Source organism: Cuculus canorus, chromosome 2 (assembly GCF_017976375.1).
Source record: "Cuculus canorus isolate bCucCan1 chromosome 2, bCucCan1.pri, whole genome shotgun sequence".
NCBI lineage: Eukaryota > Metazoa > Chordata > Aves > Cuculiformes > Cuculidae > Cuculus > Cuculus canorus.
In genome coordinates, this window is record NC_071402.1 from 2,123,936 (window position 1) to 2,151,603 (window position 27,668).

General features: G+C 50.5%; 1 protein-coding gene across 2 annotated transcripts; it reads right to left on the minus strand.

The window, feature by feature from the left end:
- Positions 1-544: 544 nt before the first annotated feature.
- LOC104063946 (ubiquitin carboxyl-terminal hydrolase CYLD) lies at positions 545-27,056 on the minus strand. 2 transcript variants are annotated; one of them, XM_054060199.1, is made up of 16 exons: positions 26,992-27,056; positions 24,948-25,195; positions 21,582-22,047; positions 20,230-20,511; positions 19,965-20,034; positions 17,997-18,217; positions 16,500-16,653; positions 13,854-13,992; positions 12,401-12,511; positions 10,617-10,708; positions 9,566-9,632; positions 7,366-7,498; positions 6,970-7,078; positions 5,635-5,753; positions 4,137-4,356; positions 545-2,699 (listed from the first exon to the last, which is right to left on the minus strand). In XM_054060199.1, exons 3-16 carry the CDS (start codon positions 22,041-22,043, stop codon positions 2,515-2,517), a joined length of 2,364 nt encoding a protein of 787 aa, XP_053916174.1. In that variant the 5' UTR covers positions 22,044-22,047; positions 24,948-25,195; positions 26,992-27,056; the 3' UTR covers positions 545-2,514. The 2 variants fall into 2 exon arrangements, with proteins under 2 accessions (XP_053916174.1, XP_053916175.1); XM_054060200.1 differs by lacking the exon at positions 26,992-27,056 and adding an exon at positions 26,633-26,653.
- Between the last annotated feature and the right edge of the window lie 612 nt (positions 27,057-27,668).

Here is a 27,668-nt window from a genome sequence, read left to right on the forward strand (position 1 = left end):
TGAAGGTCTCCCCAGAGCCGCCTTTTCTCCAGGCTGAAGAACCCCAGCTCTCTGAGCCTATCCTCAGAGCAGAGGGGCTCCAGACCTCAGATCATCTCTGTGGCCTTCTCTGGACCTGCTCCAACAGTTCCATATCCTTGTGTTGGGGACTTCAGACCTGGACACAGGACTCCAGCCCTCAGATCATCTCTGCAGTCTCCTCTGGACCTGCTCCAACAGTTCCATATCCTTGTGTTGGGGACTCCAGGTACACAGGACTCCAGATGGGGTGTCACCAAAGCAGAGCAGAGCACAGGGGGAGAATCCCTTCCCTTGCCCTGCTGGTCACGCTTCTCATGCAGCCCAGGACGTGGTTGGCCTTCAGGTTTAGCTCTTTGCCACTCATGTTGAGGGGGGGGAGAACCAGTTAAAAGAACTTAAACACAGCCTGATGGGCTCTTGTTTCTACAAAACCCAATAGGTTGAAGCTTCTTGGTCCAGGGGTCACACTTGGCATTTTAGGAGAGGAACAAAACTCCAGGAAAATGAGCAAATTTGCTATTAAAAATTATATTTTTTGAGCAGACACAAAAGCCCAACCCCCCAGTACCTGAGCACAGATTGTCACAAGTTCTTAGGAAAGCAGGGATGAAGGGTAGCTTAAATAGATGAGGAAAGACAGCAAGATCATACATCGAGAAAAATCTTTTGAGATCAAACCCAACCGTACCAGGTGGCACCATCCTCCAGCCTCTCAGCCCTCTCTGTGGTCACATGACATCAGGAGCAGGATAAACCCGCCCTCAAGATGATCCCTTGGTGGATCTGCCACTCTTTCTCCTCTCCCTCAGCTGCTGGTTCTTTGGCTTTGCCCAGGACCATTTTGAACACCTCTGAGGATGGAGACTCCAGCCTGTACCAAGGTTTGTCACACTCATAGTGACAAGGTGTTTCCCCACGTCCGAAGGGAACCTCCCATGTTCTGCTTTGTGCCTACGGCCTCTGGTCCTGTCCCTGTGTACCACAGAGAAGATCCTGGCTGTTGTCTTTGCACTTTCCCTTCAGGTGTTTGTAGACATTGAGACTCCCTTAAGCCTTTTCTTCTCCAATCTAAGAGTCCCAGCTACCTCAGCCTTTCCTCATGGATGAGATGCTCCAGCCCCTTCATCATCTCCATGGCCCAACGTTAGACTCTCTTCATCTCTCTTGTACTGGAGACCTCAAAACTGGATCCAGTACTCCAAGTGCTGAGCAGAGGGGAAGGATCCCCACACCTGACCTGCTGGAAATGCTTGGAATGCAGCCCAGGATCTGTTTCCATGAGGACACATTGCTGCTTCATGGTCAACTTTGTGTTGAGGCCCAAATGCTCAGCAAGGACATTTGGAAGCTGAATTAACTATGTGTTAATAAGCCAAGTTCGTTACACACCAGCCATCCTTTGTAGCCACCACAGAAATAAGAGACAGACCAGAAAGCCAAAGGAGTCACTGAGGTCCCCACTGGCAACACAGTCCCTGCTGGTGGCCAAAAGAAGATCCTAAACACCACATATCCTGTGGCTGAATCATGGAATGGGTTGGGTTGGAAGGGACAGACCCTGGCCTAAGTTGCCCAGAAAAGTTGTAGTTGCCCCATTCCTGGAGATGTTGAAGGCCAGGTCAGATGAGGCTTGGACCAAACTGATCCAGTGGCAGATGTCCTTGCCCATTCTGTGATTTTATGGTAAGGGAAGTGCAGAAAATTCAATGATGCAGTTGTAGGTGTGAGGTCTCAGATCTTAAGAAACACCATCATCCTGACCCATCTCAACCACACTAGAGCAGCTCACACCTCATAGAATCACAGAATGGTTTGGGTTGGAAGGGACCTTAGACCCCATCCAGTTCCTGGCCAGGGACACTTTCCACTGAATCAGGTTGCTCAAAGCCTCATCCAATCTGGTCTTGAACACTTCCAGGGATGGGGCAACCATGACCGCCCAGGGAAACCTGTTCCAGTGTCTCTCATCACGAGACTCATCTCAGTATCCTCATCATGAAGAGCATCTTCCTAATGTTTAAGAACCACTTCGTGGTTCCACAGGTCCAGGAGACAACGTCCTCAGGACGCCACCGTGGTTTTCTTGTGCTCTTTGCAAACCATTTCATTAGATGCTGGTCCTCAGTTTTGGAGGGAAGGCCGGCAGGGAGAAAAGGACATTGAGATGACTTTGAGGTAGGACAGAACAACTGGGGAGGAAGGAGGAGGCTGGAAAGGGAAGGTAGGAAACGTGAATGAATTTGAGTGTAAACAGTTCAGAGTTCAGCTCCTCTGGAAGCACAAACCATCACTTGATACATCCACAAGCTTTAACAAACCCAGACTGGTTGACATGGACAGCCTGACACCAGATGCTAGAAGAGGTAAGAAGAGGCAGAAGTGCAAGCTCAGTTTACCCAAACTCTGCTGCTCTCAACGCCTCCGAGCTGAAGGGTTGATCCAAGCCCACATTCCCAATGCTTCACTGCTCTCTGGTACCAGCCCAAGGTTGGGTCACTTGTAAAGTGCCATCTTCTTGCTCTGGTACATGTACATGTAGGCATCGCAGAAGAGGCGCTTGGCCACTCCATCCATGTCCCGAGGTTGCTCCAGGGCCAGCACGGCCAGTGGCAAGTCCAGATATTTGGCAACTTCAGGGCACAGCGTCACCGTGGGAATGTTGAAGCCGTTTTGGTCACCTAAGCCAGAAAGAAGGAGAAAAGTCCAATTCAGGTCCCAAGGGTTGAGGGCCTACAGCTCAAGCAGATACCATCATGCTTGACAGTAACTTGGTGCTTAAGCGGAGAGATCTGGAATCACGGAATCATTAAGGTTTAAAGAGGCCTCCAAGATCATCCAGTCCAACCATCAGCCCAACACCGCTGTGCTGACTAAACCATGTCCCACAGTGCCACATCTAGATGTTTTATGAACACCTCCAGGGATGGTGACTCCACCACTGTCCTAGGCAGCCTCTTTTAGTGCTTGACAACCCTTTCAGTGAAGAAATGTTTCCAAATGTCCAATCTAAACCTCCCCTGGTACAGCTTGAAGCTATTTCCTCTCATCCTATCACTTGTTCCTTGGAAGAAGAGACCAGCGCCCACCTCACCTCAACCTCCTTTGAGGCAGCTGCAGAGTGATAAGGTCTCCCCTCAGCCTCCTTTTCTCCAGGCTAAACAACCCCAGGTCCCTCAGCTGCTCCTCATAACAACTGTGCTCTAGTCCCTTCACTAGCTTTGTTGCCCTTCTCTGGAGGCAGTCCAATGTGTTCCTGGAGGCCAACAACAACATGGGGAAGGACAGAATGATTCTCATCCACTGGCAGGCGGTCCCAGATGGCTCGAGAATCATAGTATCATGGAATGGTTTGGATTGAAGAGACCTCAAAGCCCATCCAGTCGCAACCTCCTGCCACAGGCAGGGACACTTCCCGTTGGATCAGGTTGCTCAAAGCCCCATTCAACCTGGCCTTCAACACCTCCACGGATGGGGCAACCACAACTTCTCTGGGCAACCTGAGCCAGGACCTCAGCACCCTCACAGGAAAAAAATTCTTCCTAAGATCTCATCTCAATGTCCCCTCTTTCAGCTTAAAACCGCCCCTCCTTGTCCTATCCCTGCACACCCTTATCAAGAGCCCCTCCCAGCTTTCCTGGAACACCCTTCCATACTGGAAGCTGCTAGAAGGTCTCCCTGGAGCCTTCTCTTCTCCAGGCTGAACAACCCCAACTCTCTCTGCCTGTCCTCATATAGGAGGTGCTCCAGCCCTCAGATCATCTTCCTGGCCTCCTCTGGACTTGCTCCAACAGCTCCAAGTCCATCTTGTGCTGAGGACTCCAGAACTGAACACAGAGCTCCAGGTAAGGCCTTGCCCCTTGACTGAGCACACCCAGAAGATGAAAGCAGTACGAGGAACTCCTATGTGCTTGGCCTGGTCATGCTCTGCTCTGGGGTCTGCTTAAATGGCTACTGTTGGAAGCAGAGTCCAGAGAAAGCTTAAATCACGTAGGGAAGTCAGAGGACAAAGCTTATGGGCCAGTGCCTACACAATGACCATGGCAGACCCTCACAGCTGCCCATCACGCAAGTACCCAGCTGCAATCTAAGCTCCAAGCCCACCACCATGTCCTCACCATGCCTGTCAGCCATGCTGTCAAAGAACATCCAGTGTTCGTTCTCGGGGCCATATTTCACGAAGGAGACGTAATGGCTGGTCTCGATGCAGAGCACTGCAAAGAGCTCCATCGTCTCGCGAGGGACCTGTTGGCTGCCCCGGGAACTCCGGCTGTGGAATTCTTCTGGAATGTGCAGCCTAGTTGGTTTGTGAGTTTTTCGTCGGTAGTGGGAGTGAACCTGAGGAGAGACCATAGAATCCATTGGTTGGAAAAGACCTCTGAGATCATCGAGTCCAATCGTACCTGTCTACTACTGAACCATAGCCCTGAGCACCTCACCTACACATCTTTTAAACACCTCCAGGGATGGGGACTCCACCAACTCCCTGCCAGGCCCTGAGAAATCTTTCAGTGAAGAAATGCTTCCTCATGTCCAATCTGAACCTGCCCTGGTGCAACTTGAGGCCATTTCCTCCCGTCCAGTCACCTACCACTTGGGAGAAGAGACCAACACCCACCTCACCACAACCTCCTTTCAGGCAGTTGTAGACAGTGATAAGGTCTCCCCTCAGCCTACTCTTCACCAGTCTAAACAATCCCAGGTCCCTCAGCCGCTCCTCATAACCCTTGTGCTCCAGACCTTTCACCAGCTTTTTTGCTTTTCTTTGGATACACTCAAGCCCCTCAATGTCCTTCTTGTAGTGAGGGGCCCAAAACTTAAACCAGAATTCGAGGTGTGGCTTCACCAGTGCCAAATCCAGGAGGATGATCTGTCCCCTGGTCCTGCTGGCCACACCATAGCTGATATAAACCAAGATGTCACTGGCCTTCTTGGCCACCTGGGCCACTGCTGGCTCATGCTGTCGACCAACACCCCCAGATCCTTCTCTTCTAGGCAGCTTTCCAGCCACTCTTCCCCAAGACAGGAGCTGCACGTGGTTGTTTGTCCCAAGTGCAGGACCCAGCACTTGGCCTTGTTGAACCTTATCTCGTTGGTCTCAGCCCATGGATCCAGCCTGGCCAGATCCCTCTGTAGAGCCTCGCTACCCTCAAGATCAACGCATCCTCCCAGCTTAGTGTCCTCTGCCAAATGACTGAGGGTACCCTCAATCCCTTCATCCAGATCATGAATGAAGACATTGAACAGCACTGGACCCAGCACTGAGCCCTGAGGACACCATCTGTGACCAGCCACCAACTGGATTGAACTCCCTTTACCACCACTCTTTGGTCCTGGACCCAGTCTGGGCAGGATCAGTCCTTATTTAGGCTCAGTTCACAGAAGATCGGTCCTTATTTTTCCTCTCTCTAAGCCCAAGGTTCCATAATGACCACCACCAAACCCCACACCCCCAGGTGACTCAGTTGGTGGGATGGATGCTCAAGAAGCGACTCCTCCATTCCCAACCTGAATGGCTGCAGGGATAGTGGGGGAAAGGTCGGAATTTCAGGTGGGTCCCATCTGATGTTCAGCCACCAAGGTGGATTTGAGAAGCACCCAAAGAAACGGGAATACCTGTCTGGAGCAGGAGCTGCAGAACTGCTTCAGGCCTGTAGCCGCAAATACTTTGTCTTTGAAGCACTCGGAACACTCCAGGGTGGCAACGTCACCACACAGGCAGCACTCCCTGGGACCTGGAGGGGACAGGAGGTGTCTTAGAACCACAGATCACTTGGTTGGAAAAGACCTTTGAGATCAGAGTCCAACCTGTCCACTACTAAACCACAGCCCTGAGCAACTCATCTCCCTGGCTTTTAAACACCTCCAGGGATGGGGACTCCACCAACTCCTTGGGCAGCCTCTGCCAGTGTCTGAGAACCCTTTTAGTGGAGAAATCTTTCCCGACGTCCAATCTGAACCTGCCCTGGCACAACTTGAGGCCATTCCCTCTTGTCCTATCATCTGTCACTTTGGAGAAAAGACCAACACCCACCTCACCACAACCTCCTTTCAGGGAGCTGTAGACAGTAATGAGGTCTCCCCTCAGCCTCCGCTTCTCCAGCCTCAACAACCCCAGGTCCCTTAGCTACCTCTCATAACTCTCCCAGAACACTTCAGGTTCTCCAGACCCTTCCCCAGCTCCATTCCCTCTCTCTGGACACACTCCAGTGCCTCAATGTCCTTCTTGGAGTGAGGGGCCCAAAACCAAACCCAGAATTCAAAGTGTGGCTTCACCAATGCCAAGTCCAGGGGCACAATCACTGCCCTGCTCCTGCTGACCACACCATGGCTGATCCATGCCAAGATGCCGTTGGCCTTCTCGGCCACCTGGGCCACTGCTGGCTCATGTTCAGCTGCTGCCAGCCAACACCTCCAGGTTCTTCTCTGTCAAGCAGCTTTCCAGCTACTCTTCACCAAGCCTGGAGCGCTGCATAGGGTTGTTGTGTCACAAGTGCAGGACTCGGCACTTGGCCTTGTTGAATCTCATCCCATTGGCCTCAGCCCATGGATCCAGCCTGTCCAGGTCCCTCTGTAGAGCCTCCTTACCGTCAAGGAGATCCACACTTCCTCCCAGCTCCATGTCATCCGCAAAGTTACTAAGGCTACAGCAATCCCTTCATCCAGGTCTTTGGAAGTGATCAAACCAGGCTGGATGAGGCCTTGAGCAACCTGATCCAGTGGGAGGTGTCCCTGCACTGGGGTCTCCCTGGGTCCAGCACTGAGCCCTGGAGCCACCACTTAGGACTGTGTCTTCTCCAGGTCTTGCCTGAAAAACGTTTCCTGCCAAAACTGGTGTTCAGGGATGAAGAATCCCACCATGATGCCACCTCACAACCTGAAGAGGTGAGACCTGTCCCCTGGCTGCTCACCATCCTAACTGGCGGCGTTACCATCCAACCAACAACTTACTATTGAGCAGAAGATCCGTTATATCCAGCTCCAAGGAAGGAATGATTTTGCTGAACATCTTATAGTCCTTCCCAAAACGTGGCATTTGGATAATGAAGCAAGATGGGATCTGGAAAGAGAAAGTCAAAACAAGTCACCAGAAAAAACAAAGCCCCAGAGACAACTTCTCTCCTTATTCCTGCTGGGAGGAAAGACTTTCCACTCCCATTATCCACAAGACAAATGGAAAAAGGGGAAGCGTAGCCCTCTTCCCAGGTCCAAGACCTATCTCTGGTGGCTTCTATGCAGTGTGGGAGATAATACATAAAAGACTACTCGCTGGCAGGCAAAGAGATGGTGGAGGAAGCAAGAAAGAGGCAGCAGATCACAGTGCAGGCAGAAGGCAGCCGGGCTCACCTCCACTAGCTTCAGGTTGGAGGACAGGAAGGAGTGTTCCACTAACTGCTGCACGTCTGGAACCACCAGGTCCTCCTGTTTGTCCATAAATATCTGGTAGCAGTAACAGTCCTGCTCCTTCCGGCCTCCTGACCTGCAAGGAGTGGTCACGGGGCTTGTTTACATGGTGCCACAAGCATCTTGAGCTCCCAAAGGACGTAATGGTCTTGTCCTGCAAGAGCTCCTGGACCAGAGCACCAAGGACAACACTGATACAAGCACTTTTCGCACCTAGAAGTACTAAACGCATGCCATGATAGGAGGATTTGAGTATGACCTGCAGTCTCGTCATCCCTCCATCACATCCTACGAGCAAGACTCAGTTTTCCCTCATCAAAGTTAGAACATGTCATAGAATCATGGAATGATTTGGGTTAGAAGGGACCTCTAAGCCCACCCAGTTCCAACCCCTCTGCCGTGGGCAGAGACACCTCCGACTGGATCAGGTTGCTCAAAGCCTCATCCAACCTGGCCTTCAACACTTCCACCGATGGGGCAGCCATGACTTCTCAGGGCAACGTGGGCCAGTGCCTCAAACCATCCTCGCAGGAAAACATTTCTTCCTGAGATCTCATCTCAATCTCCCCTTTTTCAGCATAAAACTGCTCCCCCTTGTCCCATCACTCCATTCCCTTGGAAAAAAGCCCCTTCTCAGCTTTCCTGGAGGCCCTTCAGGTACTGGAAGGCTGTTATGAAGTTTCCCTAGAGCCTTCTCTTCTCTAGGCTGAACAACCCCAACTCTCTCAGCCTGACTTCATGGCAGAGGTTCTCCAGCCCTGGGATCATCTCTGTGCCCTCCTCTGGACCCATTTCAACAGTTTAATCTACTTCCTGTGTTGGGGATTCCAGAACTGGACACAAGACTCCAGGTGGGGTCTTAGGAGAGCAGAGTAGAGGGGCAGAATCCCTTCCTTTGCCCTGCTGGCCACATTTTTGATGCAACCCAGGACACACATCATAGTTTTTGACATCAACTGCACTACGGCACAAACAAACTCCCTTCTCTGATGAAAAATCTGTTTTTAACTGCATGTAGAGAAGCCAAAGAACAAGAAGCGGGTGCATTCAGAAGGTGAGTTGTGTGCAAAGGATATCCCACAACCCCAGCATCCCAGAGAACGGATTTCCTTTAGATGATCCTGCAGAAGAGCTGCAGTACAAAATCACCTTTGTGATCAGCCTGAGTCCTCCACAATCTACAGCTTGACTGACATCTCCAAAAAGGAGCACAGAAAGCAAACAATTCCCGCTCTGTGCTCCCAAACAGTGCAGTGCAGTGATGAGGTCCCCCCCAGCCTCCTCTTCTCTATCCTAAACAACCCCAGGTCCCTCAGCCACCTCTCATAACCCTCTCGGAACACTACAGGTTCTCCAGACCCTTCACCAGCTTTGCTGCCCTTCTCTGGACACACTCCAGCCCCTCAATGTTCTTCTTGTAGTGATGGGTCCAGAACTGAACCCAGGATTTGAGGTGTGGCCTCACCAGTGTTGAGTCCAGGGGCACAATCCCTTCCCTGGTCCTACAGCCCACACCACGGCTCATCCAAGCCAAGATGCTGTTGGCCTTCTTGGCCACCTGGGCCACTGCTGGCTCACGTTCAGGGGCTGTCAACCAACAACCTCAGGTCCTTCTCCTTTCCAGCCACTCTTCCCCAGGCCTGAAGTGCTGCACAGGGTTATTGTGTCCCAAGAGCAGGACTTGGCACTTGGCCTTGTTGAACCTCATCCTGTTAACCTTGGCCTATGGATCCAGCCTGTCCAAATCCCTCTGTAGAGCCTCCCTACTCTCAAGCAGATCTACACTTCCTGGTGGAAAGGCTGGAGGACCTGAGCTAGCTCAGCAGTCTGGATACATCCCAAACACATCCAAAGTTGTCAGATAGTGCTGCCTCTGCACTAAGGTTGGACACCATGTTTCTCACATCACTTTGGGCTCTTCTGAAGGATGACAAGTTTTTTTTCCATCCTTTTCCCTCCAGGAAGAGTTTAGGAGTCTCCTTTCCTGGATGTTACCTGGGACAAGCGAGATCACACAGACAACTCACTGAGCTTTGCATCCAGAACCTCAATAAAGCAGTGCAAGAAACACCTGGTGATCGTTAGATGGATAATTAACGTGCCTGACTTGGGTAAACAATATCATTTAGATATGGAAACTTACTGGAGCTTCAGGAGTGGCTCTATTCCCAGAATGTACTGCATTATGAGATTGAGGAACTCCTCAGGATCTGGAAGGTCAGAGAAAAGCATGGGTCACACCACCACCAGGAATGCTGTTTTTCCGCCACAGCAACTATGAGGCAAAAGCTGCCAGGAAAACGTGAGCCAGCACTTTGTGAACCTGGAATCGCCTCTTGTTCTAGGTCAACTGGGCTAAAAGCTGAGAGGACCTGGTGAATCCATAAATCTTAGGGTGAGGATGATTAGAAAAATCAAACCACCCTCAGATAATGTGCTCTCAGAAGCTAGGCCAATACAGCAACACTACCTCAGAGGCTTTGATGGACAGTTACAGCTACCACCAACAGCACAAACTTGAAGTGAAGTCAGGGACAGGTATGGAAAATGAAGAATCCAAGCAGTTCACAGAGTATTAGAAACATGGAATGGTTTGGGTTGGAAGGGACCATAAAATTCCATCCCCCTGCACCTCTGATATGAGGACAGGTTGAGAGAGTTGGTTGTTCAGCCTGGAGAAGACTCTGGGGAGAACTTAGAGTGACCTTCCAGTACCTGAAGGAGCTCCAGAAAAGCTGAGGAGGGACTTTTTCCAAGGGCAAGGAGTGATGGGATGAGGGCAAATAGCTTTAAATTAGAAGGAGGAAGATGCAGATTGGAAGAAATGGGACATAAGGAAGAAATTCTTCACATTTTCTTCACAGGGAGGGGGTTGGAACTGGATGGGGTTCAAGGTCCCTTCCAACCCAAACCATTCTGATTCTATGCATTCGGTTCACACAGCTCTTCTCCCTTCTTGGCAACAACTGCCACCAGCAATTCCTACCTTTCCAACAGACTTCAGGACAAATTGCAGTTGAAAAGCCTGCAAAATTGTAAAAGCTCAGAGTATTTGACATGTGTTTTTACATAAATGAAGAGCGCAGATGGTGTAAAAATGCACATTCCTTGGTGAAGCCTGCAATTAAGTTGTCAACCTGGAGCCTGGATGAGCTGGTGAAGAGTGAAACAGCCTGGAGAAGGCCTCACGTTACCTTTCTCAGCGTTGGTAAAGCTCGAACACCGGCCCTTCTCCGTTAGCTGCTCCCTAAGGTGCATCACGCTCCTAGCATTGACGAAACCATCCCTAGAAAGAAAAAGGAGCTGCAGATGATCTCTCCCAATCATCAAATCAAACAGTTTGGGTGGGAAAGGACCTTTAAAGGTCATCCAGTCCAACATCTCACCATGGGCAGCGACATGTCCAACTGGGCCTTGATGGTTTCCAGAGATGGGATGTAGAATCATAGAGTAGTTAGGGTTGGAAGGGACCTTAAAGATCATCCAGTTCAAACCCCCCTGCCATGGGCAGGGACATCACACTAGATGAGGCTGCCCAAGGCCCCACATCATATCTGTACATCCACAACTTCTCTGTACAACCTGGTACACCACCCCGATCTTAACACATTTCTTCTCAATGTCCAATCTAAATCTCTGCTCTTTCAGTTTTAAACCATTCGTCATCCTATCACTACAAACCCTACTAAAAAGTCCATCCTCATCTTTCTTATCAGACTCCTTTAAGCACTGATAGACCCCAAGAAGGTCTCCCTGAACAACCCCAACTCTCCCAGCCTGTACAGGAGGAGCTCCAGCACTCAGATCATCTTCGTGGCCTCCTCTGGCCCCATTCTAACATGCCCTTCCCGTGCTGAGGACTCCAGAGCTGGATGCAGGACTCCAGGTGGGGTCTCACCAGAGCAGAACAGAGGGATAGAACATCTTCCCTTGCCCTGCTGGCCACACTGCTTTGCATGCAGCCCAGGACACTTCGGCTTTCTAGACTGCGAATGCATGCTGTCCAGTTTTTTCATCCCCACATCCTTCTCTGCAGGACTGCTCTCAAGCAAATCTCAGCATCACAGGACATCCCAGGGCTGTATTTCTGCAGCCAATGCCAGGAAACTGGTCCACCAGGAAGATGCTAAAGTCACGGTCAATCGACTCTCCATGCCTCTTTTCCCCATCTCTCAAGGGAGGATGAGGAAAGAACCTAGTATCTTTGATAAGAATAGCCAGCAGTTCGAGGGAAGGGATTCTGCCCCCTGCTCTGCTCTTGTGAGACCTCACCTCGAGTCCTGTGTCCAGTTAGGGAATCCCCAAGAGAAGAAGGAGATGGAACTGTTGGAATGGGTCCAGAGGAGGCCATGAAGATGATCCAAAGGCTGGAGGACCTCTGATATGAGGACAGGCTGAGAGAGTTGGAGATGTTCAGCCTGGAGAAGAAAAGGCTCCAAGGAGACCTTAGAGCAGCTTCCAGGAAGCCCTGAAGGGGCTCCAGGAAAAGCTGGGGAGGGACTTTTTCCAACGGTGTGGAGTGATGGGATGAGGGGGAGTAGCTTTAAATTGGAAGGGGGAAGATTTGGACAGGACATTAGGAAGAAATTCTTCACAATGAGGGTGGGGAGGCCCCGGCACAGGTTGTGCAGGGAAGTCATGGCTGCCCCCTCCCTGGAGGTGTTCAAGGCCAGGCTGGATGAGCATCTGAGCAACCTGATCCAGGGGGAGGTGCTCCTGTCCATGGCAGTGGGTTGGAACTGGATGGGCTTTAAGGTGCCTTCCAACCCAACCCATTCTATGATTCTACGCACGTGCAGTGGGATTCAGGACAGTGTCACAAGCTGGGGAAGGGAACAACTGGTAGAGAATCCTGATATGAAGACTCATGGATGTTCCTGACAGGAAAAACCCTCCAGGTAACCCTTTCTCTCAGTGACAGGAACCATTTAGCAGGGCAGCAAAGAAGGTATGAAGGCAGATGGATAACTCCACTCACTTTCGGAGAGGATTAACAATCTCATCCCGAAGAATGCTCTGGACATTCCTGTCACATAGTGGGAAGGGCTTGAAAAGCATGGAGTCCAGCACGGATGTACAGGAGAAGAGGCTGTGAAAACAGAGCACTGCGTAAGTCTGACAGGTTTCCAGAAGGACTTGGAACCAAACCATTGTACCTGATGACAGTTAGTGGCTTTTATTCCCAACCATCCATGCATGCAGGTACCAAAAGGTGTGTGACAGCACGTCACCACAGTGAGATAAATCTGGTGGCAAGCAAGGAACTAGCCCAGAGAGAATGAAATCTCGTACTTTGCACCCAAAACTGCTCACGGGGGGGCACCACTGAGCCTTTTCCTCTCTAGCTGGGATCTTTGGGCAGTTTCTTTGCAACTTTACAGCCATTACCCTCACCGAGTCACAGAATCATAGAATCGCTTGGTTGAAAAGACCTTTGAGATTATTTACTCCGACCACATCTGTCCACCACTGAGCACCTCATCTTTTAAAACACCTCCAGTGACGGGGCCTCCACCACCTCCCTGGATAGCCCCTGCCAGCGCCTGAGGACACTTTCAGTGAAGAAACTTTTCCTGTTGTTCAACCTGAAACTGCCCTGGTGCAACTTGAGGCCATTTCCTCTCATCCTGTCAACTATCACTTGGGAGCAGAGATCAGCACCCACCTCGCTACAACCTCCTTTCAAGGAGTTGTGGACAGTGATGAGGTTTCCCCTAGGCCTCCTCTTCTCCAGGGTAAACAATCCCAGGTCCCTCAGCTGCTTCTTATAACTCTTGTTCTCCAACCCCTCTGCTAGCGTCGTTGATCTTTTCTGGAGGTGCTCCAGCCCTTCAATGTCCTTCTTGGAGTGAGGGGCCCAAAACTGAACACAGGATTCAAGGGGTGGCCTCAATCAGCATCCAGGGGCATAATCACTGCCCTGGTCCTGCTGGCCACATCAGGCTGATACAACCAAGATGCTGTTGGCCTTTTTGGCCACTTGGGCTGCTGCTGGCTCATGTTCGGGGGCTGTCAACCAGCATCCCCAGGTCCTTCTCCTCTAGGGAGCTTTCTAGCTGCTCTTCCCCAAGCCTGGAGGTGCATGGGGTTGTTGTGTCCCAAGTGCAGGACCTAGCACTTAGCCACGCTGAACCTCCCCATGTTTGTCTCATCCCATGGATTCAACCTGTCCAGATCCCTCTATAAGGGAGAGTCAGCACGGTCCAAATCCAAGTCTTTCACCACCCTGCATGACAGACACACCTTAGGCACTTGCAAGGGGCCCGAGAACGTATCAGATTTAGGAAGATCAAGGAGCACCGAGCATCAAGGCTGCATCTCCACTGTTAAACTCCACTCTGAATTTCCAGCCACTTTGGAAACCCAGTTGCAGTTTAGGGCCACAAAAAGCACTTGTTTAATGAATCAGCACCACTCAAGCAGGTCCCCACCTGAAAAGCGCTGCGTCCATATAGCAGGAATTACAGTGGCCTTGGATCCCCTTCATCCGCCCTCGCAGGACACGCACCGCTGCCTCATTCCTGAGGGGTGGAAAACTCTCTGGAGCTTGTGGAAGAACTTCCTGCTCTCCTGCAAAAGAAGGAACAGAAGCAACACCCTTCACCTTCCCACCTCATCTGGGTCAGGTCTGCTCTTTCCTGATGCCTCAGAGCTCTGCACATTCCTTCCCACCTTCCCAACCATGGTGGGATGAAGACTTGTCTCTTTAGTAATTCACCTACTGAAAATGGAGACAAAACCATCTCTTCTTCACCAGAGCTATGCCCTAGGAAACCAACCCCCTCTGACATCATTATGCCAAGTATAACAAAGATGAGAAGAGCCACAAACGAGCAGGTGCCGTGCTATAGGCAACCTTAGGATCTCTCTGTTGAAAGACCAGTAGCAAGAGAACAAACAGGCCTCAACCTGCTGGCCTGTCACCTCCTTATGCTTCAAAGGTGGCTTTCTCAGTCTGGTCTTTTCTGGTTTCTCCAGTGTTCTTCCCTTGTAATTCCATCCCCTGTCTTCAGCACCTCCTTAAGACAGAGTCACAGAGTGGTAGAGATTGTAAGGGACCTCTGGAGATCACCCAGTCCAACCCTCCTGCTCAAGAAGGGTCATCTCCAGAAGGTTGCACAGGTGCGTGTCCAGCTGTGGTTTGAATATCTCCAGAGAAGGAGATTCCACACCCTCCCTGAGCAGCCTCTTCCAGTGCTCCATCACCCTCACAGGAAAGAAGTTTCTCCTCATGTTCAGGTAGAACTTCCTGGGCTCCAGTTTGTGCCCGTTGCCTCTTGCCCTGTCACTGGGGACCACCGAAATGACTGTGGCCCCATCCTTTTGACTCCCACACTTTAAATATTTATCAACATCGATGAGATCTCCTCTCAGCCTTCTCTTCTCCATGCCGAACAGACCCAGGCCTCTCAGCGTTTCCTCATAAGACAGAGGCTCCAGTCTTCTTATCATTTTCATGGTCTCCACTGGACTCTCTCCAGTAGTTCCTCATCTTTCTGGAGCTGAGGAACCCAGAACTGGACCCAGATGGGGCTTCGCTTGAGTAGAGTAGAGGAGGAGAGCCTCTCTTGCCCTGCTGGCTACACTGTTCTCCATGCACACAAGGATATCATCGGTGGTCTTGGCCACAAGGGGACATCGCTGGCTCATGGTCAAGACATTCTTCCTTGTCCCTGCTCCCAGTTTCTGGGCAGTCCCTATAGGAAGGCTATCTCCCCATCTCCTGCCTGTTTCCCCTTCTCTTGGAGGCCTCACTTTTAGAGCCAACCACAATATGTTGTCCTATATTCAATGCCCAAGTCTACATTAACCCTGTATCAAATTAGCATCACGGAAAGGTTTTGGTTGGAAGGAATCTTAAAGACCATTGTTCCAACCCCCCTGCCATAAGCAGAGACACCTTCCACTGGTTCAGGCTGCTCAAAGCCCCATCCAATCCAGCCTTCAACATCTCCAGGGATGAGGCATCCACAGCTTCTCTGGGGAACCTGGGCCAATGTCTCACCACCCTCAGTGTGAAGAATTTCTTCCTAAAATCTCATTTCAATCTGCCCTTCTTGAGCTTAAACCTGTTCCCCCTTGTCCTGTTCCTGCACTCCTTGATCAAGAGCCGCTCCCCAGCTTTCCTGTAGGCTCCTTGGGACACAATTGTTTGGGACTATTGGGCTGTTTCGGACAACAACCCTGTGCAGCTCCAGGTTTGGGGAGGAGTGGCTGGAAAGCTGCCTGGTAAAGGACCTGGGGATGTTGGTTGACAGCCACTGAACATGAGCCAGCAGTGGCCCAGGTGGCCAAGAAGGCCAATGGCATCCTGGTTGTATGAGCCATAGCAGGGCCAGCAGAAGCAGGGAAGTGATCGTCCCCCTGCAGTCAGCACTGGTGAGGTCACACCTCGAATCCTGGGTTCAGTTTTGGGTCCCTCACTACAAGAAGGACATTGAGGGACTTGAGCATGTCCAGGTAAGGGGAACGGAGCTGGGGAATGGGATGGAAAACAAGGGTTATGTGAGTTAGCTGCAGGACCTAGAGCTGTTTAGCTTGAAGGAGGCTGAGGGGAGACCTCATCACTGTCTACAACTCCCTAAAGGAGGTTGTAGGAAGGTGGGTGTTGCTCTCTTCTCCCAAGTGATAGGACACGGGGAAACGGCCTCAAGTTGCACCAGGGCAGGTTCAGATTGGACATTAGGAAACATTTCTTCACCCAAAGGGTTCTCAGGCACTGTCAGAGGCTGCCCAGGAAGGTGGTGGAGTCCCCATCCCTGGGGTGTTTAAAAAGCCAGGTAGGTGAGGTGCTCAGGGATCCGGTTTCGTAGTGGACAGGTTTGGTTGGGCTTGATGATCTCTAAGGTCTTTTTCAACTTAGCGATTCTACAATTCTTACCAACTCTCACGCTGGTGGACATTCCCTATAAACATCCCCACGACAACTTCAGCATCTTTAAAACCAACAATTTTTGAAACACTCAATGAAAAACATGAATATTAAACCATTAATTAAGACATGGCACATGAGGTTTCTCCGTAGCATTCCCTGTCCCACCACAGTGATGTTTCTCCCTGCTTCATAGAGAACTTACCATAATCCACAAGGCCCAGTTCACCAGGGCGCGAACACTGGAAGCGAATGTCAGGTTGGCAGGACTGCAGCTTCACAAAGAGGCCACGCTTGGGAGCGCAGTGGAAGTAGTATTTACCCAACCATTCACCAGCGCTGACGCCCTTGTCTTCATCCTGGAGAAGAACATTGAGGGATAACATGAGAGCAGGTTCTCAGTTGATGATATTAAGAGTTTAGTCCCGTTTTGCATCTGTTTTCATTTATTCAGGTCATGTTTTGAATCTCTTGATGGTGTTTGTAGGATCTACTGATGGATTCAGGATTATTCCATCCCACATTCCAGTAATGCCGCTCTGGAAGAGAGCAAACCAACCCTATAATCATGCTGCTTGCTCCCCTCTCCAAAGCCTAAGGGAGGGGACAATTATCATAGAAGCACTTGGGTTGGAAAAGACCTTTGAGATCAAGTCCAACCATACCTGTCTGCTACTAAACCAGAACCCCGAGCACCTCATCTACCCATCTTTTAAAGATCTCCAGGAATGGGGTCTTTTCCAACCTAGCAATTCTATAATCTCCAGAAGGAAGGGATTGACCAGCTCCAAAATCAGTGGAGAAGTCAAACCACTGGCAGGTCTTGGTGGACCACAAGAATGGTCAACATGGAGAATCAACTTTTGGCAGCATTAAATCACCCTCAGCTTTGGTGTACACCATGCTTGGATCCAGGGTCAAACTCTCCAATTATAGACACACAATCATAGAATCATTAAGGTTGGAAAAGATCTCTAAGCTCATCCAGTCCAACCATTAGCCCAACACCACCGCGCCAACTAAACCACGTCCCAAAGTGCCACGTCCAGGTTTTGTGAACCCCTCAAGGGAAGGGAACTCCATCACAGCCCTGGGCAGCCTCTTCCAGTGCCTGAGAACACTTTCAGTGAAGAAATTTGTCTAATATCCAATCTAAACCTGCCCTGGTGGAACTTGAGGCCATTTCCTCTCATCCTGTCACTTGTTCCTTCGGAGAAGAGATCAACACCTACTCCACCACAACCTCCTTTTGTAAGAGTTGGAGATAATGATGATGTCTCCTCTCAGTCTCCTTTTCTCCAGGCTAAACAACCCTAGGTCCCTCAGCTGCTCCTCATAACCCTTGTTCTCCAGTCCTTTAACCAGCTCCATTGCCCCTCTCTGGACACGCTCCAGCTCCTCAATGTCCTTGGAGTGAGGGGCCCAAAACTAAAACCACGATTCAAGGTGTGGACCCACCAATGCTGAGTCCAGGGAAAAAAATCCCTTTCCTGCTCCTGCTGGCCATTGTGTTTCTGATACAAACCACGATGTCTCTAATTGTGTGCTTGTCCTCACAGGTCACCCTCTGACAAATCAGAGGCCCAGGTTAAGCTCTAAGGTACACAGAAGTGGATGGAGAAGAGAAGAGCAACCAAGATCTCCCCGTTGTGACATACAATCACCCAGCAGGAAACGTTTTCATAGAAGTTTTGCTCCTTACCAGTTCAACTCCTGCCATTTTGTGCTTAATTTGGGGAAGGTAGCCCAACCAGCGGATGATTCCTGAAACCTGATTTCCCTTGTCCAAGGTGATCTGGACCATGGAGTTCACTTCCAGGGATGAATTCTCAGTTTCACAGTCCTCACTGCTCTCTCTGATCTCTTGTTTCATTTGGTTTGAATGTCCTAAGCCAACGTCAGACACAAACGGTGAATATAAACCTGGTGGGCGACACAAAACATCAGGGGAGGCAGGAAGTCAGCACCCAATGACAGAATCCTTTGGATTTCATGGAATCATTAGGATTGGAAAAGACCTCTAAGCTCATCCAGTCCAACCATCAGCCCAACACCACCATGTCAACTAAACAATGCCCCAAAGTGCCATGGCCACATGTTTTCTGAACCCTTCCTGGGATGAGGACGCCACCATGGACCTAGGCAGCCTCCTCCAATGCTTCATCACCCTTTCAGCAAAGACATTTTTCCCCAATATCCAATCTCAACCTGCCCTGGTGCAACTTGAGGCCATTTCCTCTCATCCTATCACTTGTGTCTTGGGAGAAGAGACCAACACCCACCTCACCAGAACTTCCTTTCAGGATGTTGTAGACAGCAATAAGGTCTCACCTCAGCCTCCTCTTCTCCAGGCTAAACAACTCCAGCTCTGTTCCCCTCCACTGGACACAGTCCAGCATGTCCCTCTTGGAGTGAGGCACCCAAAACAGAAGCCAGAATTTGACGTGCAGCCTCACCAATGCTGAATCCATGGGGACAATTCCCATCCTGCTCCTGCTGGCCACGCTATGGCTGATACAGCCAGGATGCTGTTGGCCTTCTTGGCCACCTGGGCCACTACTGGCTCACGTTCAGCTGCTGTCAACCCAACACCCCCAGGTCCTTCTGCTCCAGGCAGCTTTCCAGCCACTTGTCCCCAAGCCTGGAGTGCTGCATGGGGTTGTGTGTCCCAAGAGCAGGACCCAACACACTTCGCCTTGTTGAACCTCATAGAGTTGTCCTCAGCCCATGGATCCAACCTGTCCAAGATGTCACTTAATTCCAGCTCTACTTTGGAATTACAGACCACACAGATGAGGTAAGCTCCAGAGACACAAGGTATAATTCCCAAGGGTACAGCCAAGCTGGCCTAACAGGCTGAGAAGAGATGATTCTCCTCCTCATTTCCCCCACCAAGGCTTCACGTTCCAGCCTCTCGGTGGCCCTGGAGCTAATCCAGCTCTTTGGATGGCTGAAAAGGCAGCAGGGTAGTCATTTCCGAACAATTTGTCCACCTTTAGTGAGATGAATCAACTCGGAGAAGAGTTTAATAATGCTTCCTCTTGGTCTGGCACTGACAGCTTCACAGCATCTTTTGAAAGCAACAGAGAGTTTCCACTAATTTCTTGTCCTGTCCAATGATTTGCATCATTACTGCTGGAATTGGTGCTGTTCCAAGTTTGTCTGGCATTTCCCGTTCCACCTCCTACAGCTAAATGAAAGACTCTTTATCCAATGCTACCTTCTCCCTTAGGAAATCCTTCAGCACAATCAGACTCTTCTTCTTCTTCCTGACACACGCGAGACTCAACTTTAGTTGCCTAATATGAAGACTTTCATCCAAAGACCTCTCCATGGACTCAATCCTGTGGAAGGTGTCCCTGCCAAGAGCAGGGTGGGGGGAGTGAAAGGATGAGGGGGAATGGCTTTAAATTGGAAGGAGGAAGATTTAGATGGGACATTGGGAAGAAATTCTTCATGCTGAGGGCGGTGAGGCACTGGCACGGGGTCACCCAGAGAAGCTGTGGATGCCCCATCCCTGGAGATGTTGAAGGCCAGGCTGGATGGGGTCTTGCGCAACCTAATGCAGTGGGAGGTGTCCCTGTCCATGGCAGAAGGGGTTGGAACTGGATGGGCTTTAAGGTCCCTTCCAATCCAAACCATTCCATGATTCCACTCCATGACAACTTACTTTGCAAATTTTCCTTCACAACAGAATCCATAGGGATTTCTCTGAAAATGTCCGTTGTGCCTTCTTCTTCCTGAAAGGAAAGAAAACTCTATCACCTCAATGCTTTATCACACACAGAGCATTCCTGGAGAACGAACCAATTTTTCAGGCCTAGAAAGTTTGCACATCCCTTCTGAACGTTCCTTCTACTCCTCTTTGATGTCCCACCATAACATCACCTTTAAAGTCCTCCAAACCCAAGAAAAGGCAGCAGGATTGCTCTTACCGGACAAACTTTAACGAACCACTGGGTTCCCTCCTTGTAAACTGCCATTGCTATTCCTCTTGTGAGGACCTCATCCACGTAGAAGCTGACTGCATCGCCCACTTTCACAGGAACCCCTTCCTCCATGTCCACTTTTGGCTTCTGTTTAGCATAGTCGTCGTCTGGCATGGGAGCAAACTGGACTTTGCTGAAGGGTAGGAAGATCCCACAGTTGCGCTTACACTTGAAATACTCGGTGCCATGGTAAGATCCATCGCTGCGCCCTCTGTTTTCACCCTCACCCTGGAAACACACCAGAAAGGCACATCACACACACGGACATTAAGGGAAAATCCTAGAATGGTTTGGGTTGGAAGGGACCTTAAAGCCAATTCAGTTCCACCCCCTGCCATAGGCAGGGACATCTCCCACTGGATGAGGTTGCTCAAAGCCTCATCCAGCCTGGCCTTGAACACCTCTATGGATGGGGCAGACACGACTTTCCTGGGCAACCTGGGCCAGAGCCTCCCCACCCTCACAGGGAAGAATTTCTTCCCAGTATCTCATCTAAACCTTCCTCCTTCTAATTTAAAACCATTCATCCCCATCCTATCACTACAGGCTACCAAAAAAGTCCCTCCCAGCTTTCCTGGAGCCCCTTCAGGTACTGGAACCTGATCTAAGGTCTCTCCAGAGCCCTCTCTCCTCCCTGCTGAACAACCTCAACTCTTTCATAGCAAAGCGGCACCATCCCACAGATCATCTGCATGAACTCCTCTGGACCTGTTCCAACAGTTCCATTTTTTTCTTCTGTTGAGGATTCCAGAACTGGACCCAGGACTCCAAGTGGGGTCTCACAAAACAGGAGCAGAGGTGGAGAATCCTCTCCCTCACTCTGCTGGCCACGCTGCTTTGGGTGCACCCAGGACGTGGTTGGCCTTCTGGGCTGTGAGTACATGCTGCCGGCTCACGCTGAGCTTCTCATCCACCAGCACCCCAAGTCCTTCTCCTCACAGCTGCTCTCAATCACATCATCCCCCAGCCTGTACTGAAACAGCGGATTGCCCTGACCCAGGTGCAGGACCTTGCAGTTGAACCTCACAAGGTTCACACAGAAGCTAGGGAGGTCCTGCTCGGAAGAACAAGCCTGATGATGGAGCAGAGAACAGATGTGATGAACACCACGCATGATACGCATGATACAAGAAGGGTATGGATTGCCACCTCTGACTCCTAATAAAACTTAACAGACGTGTTGCACAAGCTGAACACCTACATAACATGATCTCAGCTGTCACCTTGTGCTTTCACTGCGAAGAAAGGACAACAATGAAGCAAGGAACCCAACTGAAACAAAAAAACTGTAACTCTACCTGTAACTCCACCCCGAAGAAGAATGGAGCCAGCACAGCTGAAGTGTTTTTGTAAATGCTCCCAATGTAGCGGACAACACCAGGGAAATGTTGCCGGTCAACCTCCACCATCACTTTTTGCCCTGGCACGGCCCGTAGAGCTGCTTCGAGCCCCAACCTCTCCAAGAAGTAGTTCAACCGTTCATTGAGGCTGCTGACGGCCAGGAGGAAGACAGCCATCTCCTCACGCACAGGCTGAAGGATCTCAACGTTGATTGTGACAGTGGAGCCATCATCCAGCATGATAACCTTCAAGAAGCAAGCCGGGTGCCTGTCATCGGAGAAGTTGCGTAGGTAACTCCTCTCGCTGCAATAGCACATGTTCCCAGCTTGGAAGTACTTGCTGCCATACGGACAATCTTCTGTGAGGATGTAATAGCAGTTTCCGTCCCCTGCTGAAGGCAGGAGGTTGGTCATCGCCATTGCCCTGGGTTGGGAGAAACAAGAGAGTCGCACCAGTGAGGAAACCTGCACATTCTTGCAGGATGTCAGAAAAGGCCTCAAGCCCAACCCTGTGCTCAAATCAGGTTGCTCAAAGCCTCACTCCGTTGAATTTTAAGCTTCATACAGTTGAATTTTGAACCTCACCAACCACAGAGATCCCCCAGCCTCCCTTATTCCAGTGTTTGACCACCCTCATGGTGGAAAAGGAAAAATTCCTTGCCATCCAAACAAACAAGCTTTCTCAACGCTCCTGCTTGTCCCCATTGCCTCCTGTCCCCTCACCGTGCATCCACAGGACAAGTCTGGTTCCGTCTTGTCTTCTAAATGCTCCCAGTAACTAGTCGCACAGAGGAGCAACTTGTCTGTCCTGTTCTGTACAACACTGTGCAACCAGAACAGTCTCATTAAATTCCACCTCCTGCATTCTTCTGCATATTAATTGTGGAGCAGAGCAAAGGCTAAATCCTGCCTTTGAAAAACCCTCCAAAAAGGGAGTTCTGGTCTGCAGGCAGAGCTCTTGGATGGTGAGGAACAGCATATTAATATTCACAATAGATGCAAAGTACAGCACCTACCACATGATCATGCTGAGGTACAGAAGAACAGCATCCTTCAAAACAAATATCATAGAATCATGGAATGGTTTAGGTTGGAAGGGACCTAAAAGCCCATCCAGTTCCACCTCCCTGCCATGGGCAGGGACACCTCCCACTGGATCAGGTGGCTCAAAGCCTCATCCAACCTGGCCTTGAACTAGATGAGCTTTAAGATCCCTTCCAACCCAAACCATTCCATGATTCTATGATTTTAAGATAATAAAGGGTTTTTCTCCTCAAAACTCAAGAATAAGGTGCTTTCCTCACTGAAATCAAAGAATAAAGCATTTTAGAACGAATCATAGAATGGTTTGGGTTGGAAGGGACCTTAAAGATCACCCAGTTCCAACCCCATGCCTGCCATCGATAGGGACACCTCCCACTGGATCAGGTGGCACAAAGTCTCATCCAACCTGGCCTTGAACATCCTCAGGGATGGAGCAGCCACGACTTCTCTGGGCCTCACCACACTCATCATGAGGACATCGTTCCTAAAATCTCATCTCAATCTCCAGTCTTTCAGCTTAAAAATCATTCCCTTTGTCCTATCCCTGAAATCCCTGATCAAGAGCTCCTCTCCAGCTTTCTTGAAGCTCATTCAGGTACTGGAGAGCCTGCACTAAGGTCTCCCTGGAGCCTTGTCCTCTCCAGGCTGAACAACCCCAAGTCTCTCAGCCTGTGCTCAGAGCAGAGGTCCTCCAACCATCTGATTATCTTCACGGCCTCTTCTGGTCCCATTCCAACAGTTCCATCTCCCTCCTGTGCTGCTCTATTAAAAGAAGCTCAAACATCTGGAATCAGAAGTAAATTTTTTTGCCTAAAGTTTCAATAAATCCTAGATAAACCCTTGATAAATTGAATTCTCATTGAATTTAACCCTCCACATCTCATTTTTGATGATACCATGCACAGCCAGGACCCAGACATTTTGTTACAGTACAAAAAAAGGGGTGAATACAGAAACTTCTTCCTGCAGGTGGACAGCAAGGGTTGGCCCAACCTGGCCAATAGAGAGAAAATAAGAGACGCACCCGTTTCTTGGCTGCAGAGGAAATTAAGATAGAAAAATGATGTTTTTTCTATGGGCTGCCTAGTAGAAGCTCCTTAAAACATTGAAGTGCAGAAAAGAGGAATTGTGCTGATGCGATTAAGGGAAGTAGAAACACTCTCGGGGCATTGCGGCAGGAAGCACAAATGCGACTGCTCAGAAGAATGACAAAGAGGAGGAAAATGTAGGCAAAACTTGAAGAGAAAGGGTGCAGAGAGTGCAGAGAGGAAGGCAGCATTGCCAGGGACTTCCCTGGGGCTTTATATTGAGAGAGTTTGGTTTATATGGATTAAGACAAGAGAAATCAGGTCCTAGAGCTTTCCTTGCACTGAGGCTTATGCTGGCACCTTACTACTCTGTCACGCTGAGCTTTTACTCTTAGCGGACAGGAGGATGGCTTGGAGACCTGGTGGAAACAATGCTGCGTTGTGGTTGAAGATCTGGTCTCAAAAAGGAATAACTGTCCGCAAAACCACAGGTGTCCTCAAGCAGGGGATCTTGGTTTTAGACTGGGGCTGATTTCATGTGGTGAGAAAGTGGTTCAAGAACCTGAGTTCAAGGGTTCAGCCAAAGCACTGCAAATGTGCACTCACAGCCCAGAAGGCCAATTGTGTCCTGGGCTGCATCAGAAATGCGGCCAGCAGGGCCAGGGAAGTGATTCTGCCCCTCTACTCCACTCTGGTGAGAGCCCACCTAGATCCTGAGTCCAGTTCTGGAATCCCCAAGAGAAGGAAGACGTGGAACTGTTGGAATGGGTCCAGAGGAGGCCACAGAGATGATATGAAAGCTGGAGCATCTCCCATAAGAGGGCAGGCTGAAAGAGTTGGGGTTGTTCAGCCTGGAGAAGAGAACGCTCTGAGGAGACCTAAGAGCGGCCTTCCAGTACCTGAAGGGGCTCCAGGAAAGCTAGGGAGGGACTTTTTCCAAGGGTATGGAGTCAAAGGATGAGGAGGGATGGCTTTAATTGGAAGGGGTAAGATTTAGACAGGACATTGGGAAGAAAATCTTCCCTGTGAGGTTGGTGAGGTCCAGGTTGCCCAGGGGAGTCATGTCTGCCCCATCCCTGGAGGTGTTCAAGGTCAGGCTGGATGGGGCCTTGAGCAACCTGATCCAGTGGGAGGAGTCCCTGCCCATAGTAGGAGGCTTAGAACTGCATGGGCTTTAAGATCCCTTCCCAAATTGTGTTTTCATGATTCTATGAAACCACCCTCTTGCTTCTTTCTGCTGAAGGAATCTTACCAGAAGCCCACATCTGCAGGGAACGCAGAGCAGGTCACTCCAGGATGTCCACCTCGACATCACGGTGGTACACGGGAACAGCCATGACCAAGTGAGCTCCTCGACTTTGCCATAAGGAAGCTGAGAGGTGACAATAGGCTGTGGAAGTGGAAGAGATCCTGTGGTGCACAGAACTTCCTGTATTTCTCACACACGCAGCTCGCTGGTGACCTTTTAGAGCTCTGCTGGCGGAGCAAAGGCTGGAAAATCTGTGATTTTTAAAGGATGGAAATAAAGAATCATGTTCTGTGTCACAGTTCCCCATTTTGGGGAGACCCGAGTTTATTTTACTGTATTTTAAAGTCCTCTTTCCACATGGAATATGATAAACCTCACTGTGCTTTAAATGCAGTGGAGAGAGGCAAACTAGAATAAACCATTTTCCTCCTGGAAACCCCAGCACAAAGCTTTTTAGGATGATTCATAGAATGGTATAGGTTGGGAGGGACCTTAAAAATCATCCAGTTCCAACCCCCTGCCATGGGCAGGGACACCTCCCACTGGATCAGGTTGCTCAAGGCATCATCCAACCTGTCCTTGAACACCTCCAGGGATGGGCAAGCCACGACTTCTCCAGGCAGCCTGGGTCAGGGCCTCCTCACCCTTGTAGGGAAGAATTTCTTCCTAAGATCTCATCTCAATCTCCCTTCTTTCAGCCTAAACCCCTTCCCTCTCATCCTACCCCTGCACTCTCTGATCAAGAGCCCCTCCCAGCTTTCCTGGAGCCCCTTCTGGTACTGAAAACTGCTCCAAGGTCTCCCTGGAGCCTTCTCCTCCAGGCTAAGCAACACCAACTCTCTCAGCCTGTCCATGTACAGGAGGTACTTCAGCCCTCGGATCATATTTGCGGCCTCCTCTGGCCCTGCTCTAACAGCTCCATGTTCCAGTGCCACTATACGAAAAGAAGCTCAAAAATCTGGATTCAGAAGTACATTTTTGTGCTTGGAGTCCAATTAAGTCCTAGATAAATCCTTGATAAACTGAGTTTTCATTGAATTTACCCCGTCTGATCTCTGTAGATGTTCAGGCTAGATGTTCGAGGCTGTAAGTAACCTGATCCAGCAGCTGGTGTCCCTGCCCATGACAGGGGGTTGAAACTGGATGAGTTTTGAGGTCCCTTCCAACCTAAATCATTCAATGATTCCCTGACAATCAAGCATTTTTTCCCCCTCAAATCAAGCACTTTTCCTCCACAAACCCTACGAATCAACCATTTTTCCCCCTTGAACCCCACAAACCAGGCGCTTTTCCTCCTCGAACCCCACGAATCAAGTGCTTTTCACCCTCAAACCCCATGAATCAAGTGCTTTTCCCCCTCGAACCCCACGAATCAAGTGCTTTTCCCCCTCGAACCCCACGAATCAAACGCTTTTCCCCCTCGAACCCCACAAATCAAGTGCTTTTCCTCCTCAAACCCCACCAATTAAGCGCTTTTCCTCCTCAAATCCCACAAATCAAGCGCTCTTCCTCCTTGAACCCCAAGAATCAAGCTTTTTTCCTCCTCGAACCCCAAGAATCAAGAGCTTCTCCCCCTCAAACCCAACGAATCAAGCCCCTTTCCTCCTCAAACCCCACAAATCAAGTGCTTTTCCTCCTCGAAACCCACGGATAGAGGAGTTTTCTCATCAAAACCAAGACCAAATCACCTCTTTTACATCACATGTAAATGCCGAATTTAACAGAAATAAAAACCCATAGAGGGCAATGCGTGATGTTCGGGCTTGTGGTGCTTCAAAAAGCGCTGAAACTTGACGGGTGATGCCGAGAGGAACCAGGAAAGCGCTGGATAATTAAAATCCAAGCGGAATAATTAAACCCGAAGGGGAATGAATGGAGGGAGCGGAGAGTGGGTGGGGAGAGGGATCCTCAAGAGCCTGCCTTAAGGCTGGGAGGGCCACTTAGGGCTAAGGGAAGGCGAGAAGGAGCCGCTGTGGGCCTGTGGCCGCTGACGGATGCCGGAATGGGATCCCGGGGGGGGAGAGGAAAAGCGCAACCCCCCCCTCACCGTCTCCACCGGCACCCCCAGCGCGCTCTACCTGCGCGGACGCCACACGAGACTCGGCGCTTCCGGGTTGAAAGCCAATAAGGAGAGGCGAGACGGCAGCCAATGGGGAGAGGCGGGGCGAGGAGGCAGCTAATGAGAAGAGGCGGTGGCGCTTCCGGGTTGGCAGCCAATGGGGAGAGGCGAGAAGATGTTTCAGCCAATAGAAAGTCGCAGGACGTGGCGGCAGCCAATGACGAGGGGGCGTGGCGGGCGGTGCTAAAGCCACGCCTCCCGCTCCGCCTCAGGCCGGGGGGGTGGGGGGGGAGAGAGAAGCGGGGACAGTGTTGGTACATTGTAGCTTAGTGTCCCCATAGCCCCGTGTCCCGTGTCCGCAGAGCCCCATGTCCCAAAAGCCTTGTGTCCCCATAGCCCTGTGTTCCTTTGTGTCCCCATAGCGCTGTGTCCCCATGCTCCCTTGTCCCTTTGTGTCCCCATGGCCCTGTGTCCCTATGGCACTTGCACCCCGTGCCCCCGTGTCCCTTTGTGTCCCCATGGCCCTGTGTCCACAGAGCACTTTGTCCCCAAAGCCCTGTATCCCCTTGTGTCCCTATTGCCCTGTGTCCCCAGAGCCCTGTGTCCCCTTGTGTCCCTATTGCCCTGTGTCCCCAGAGCCCTGTGTCCCTATGGCCTTATGTCCC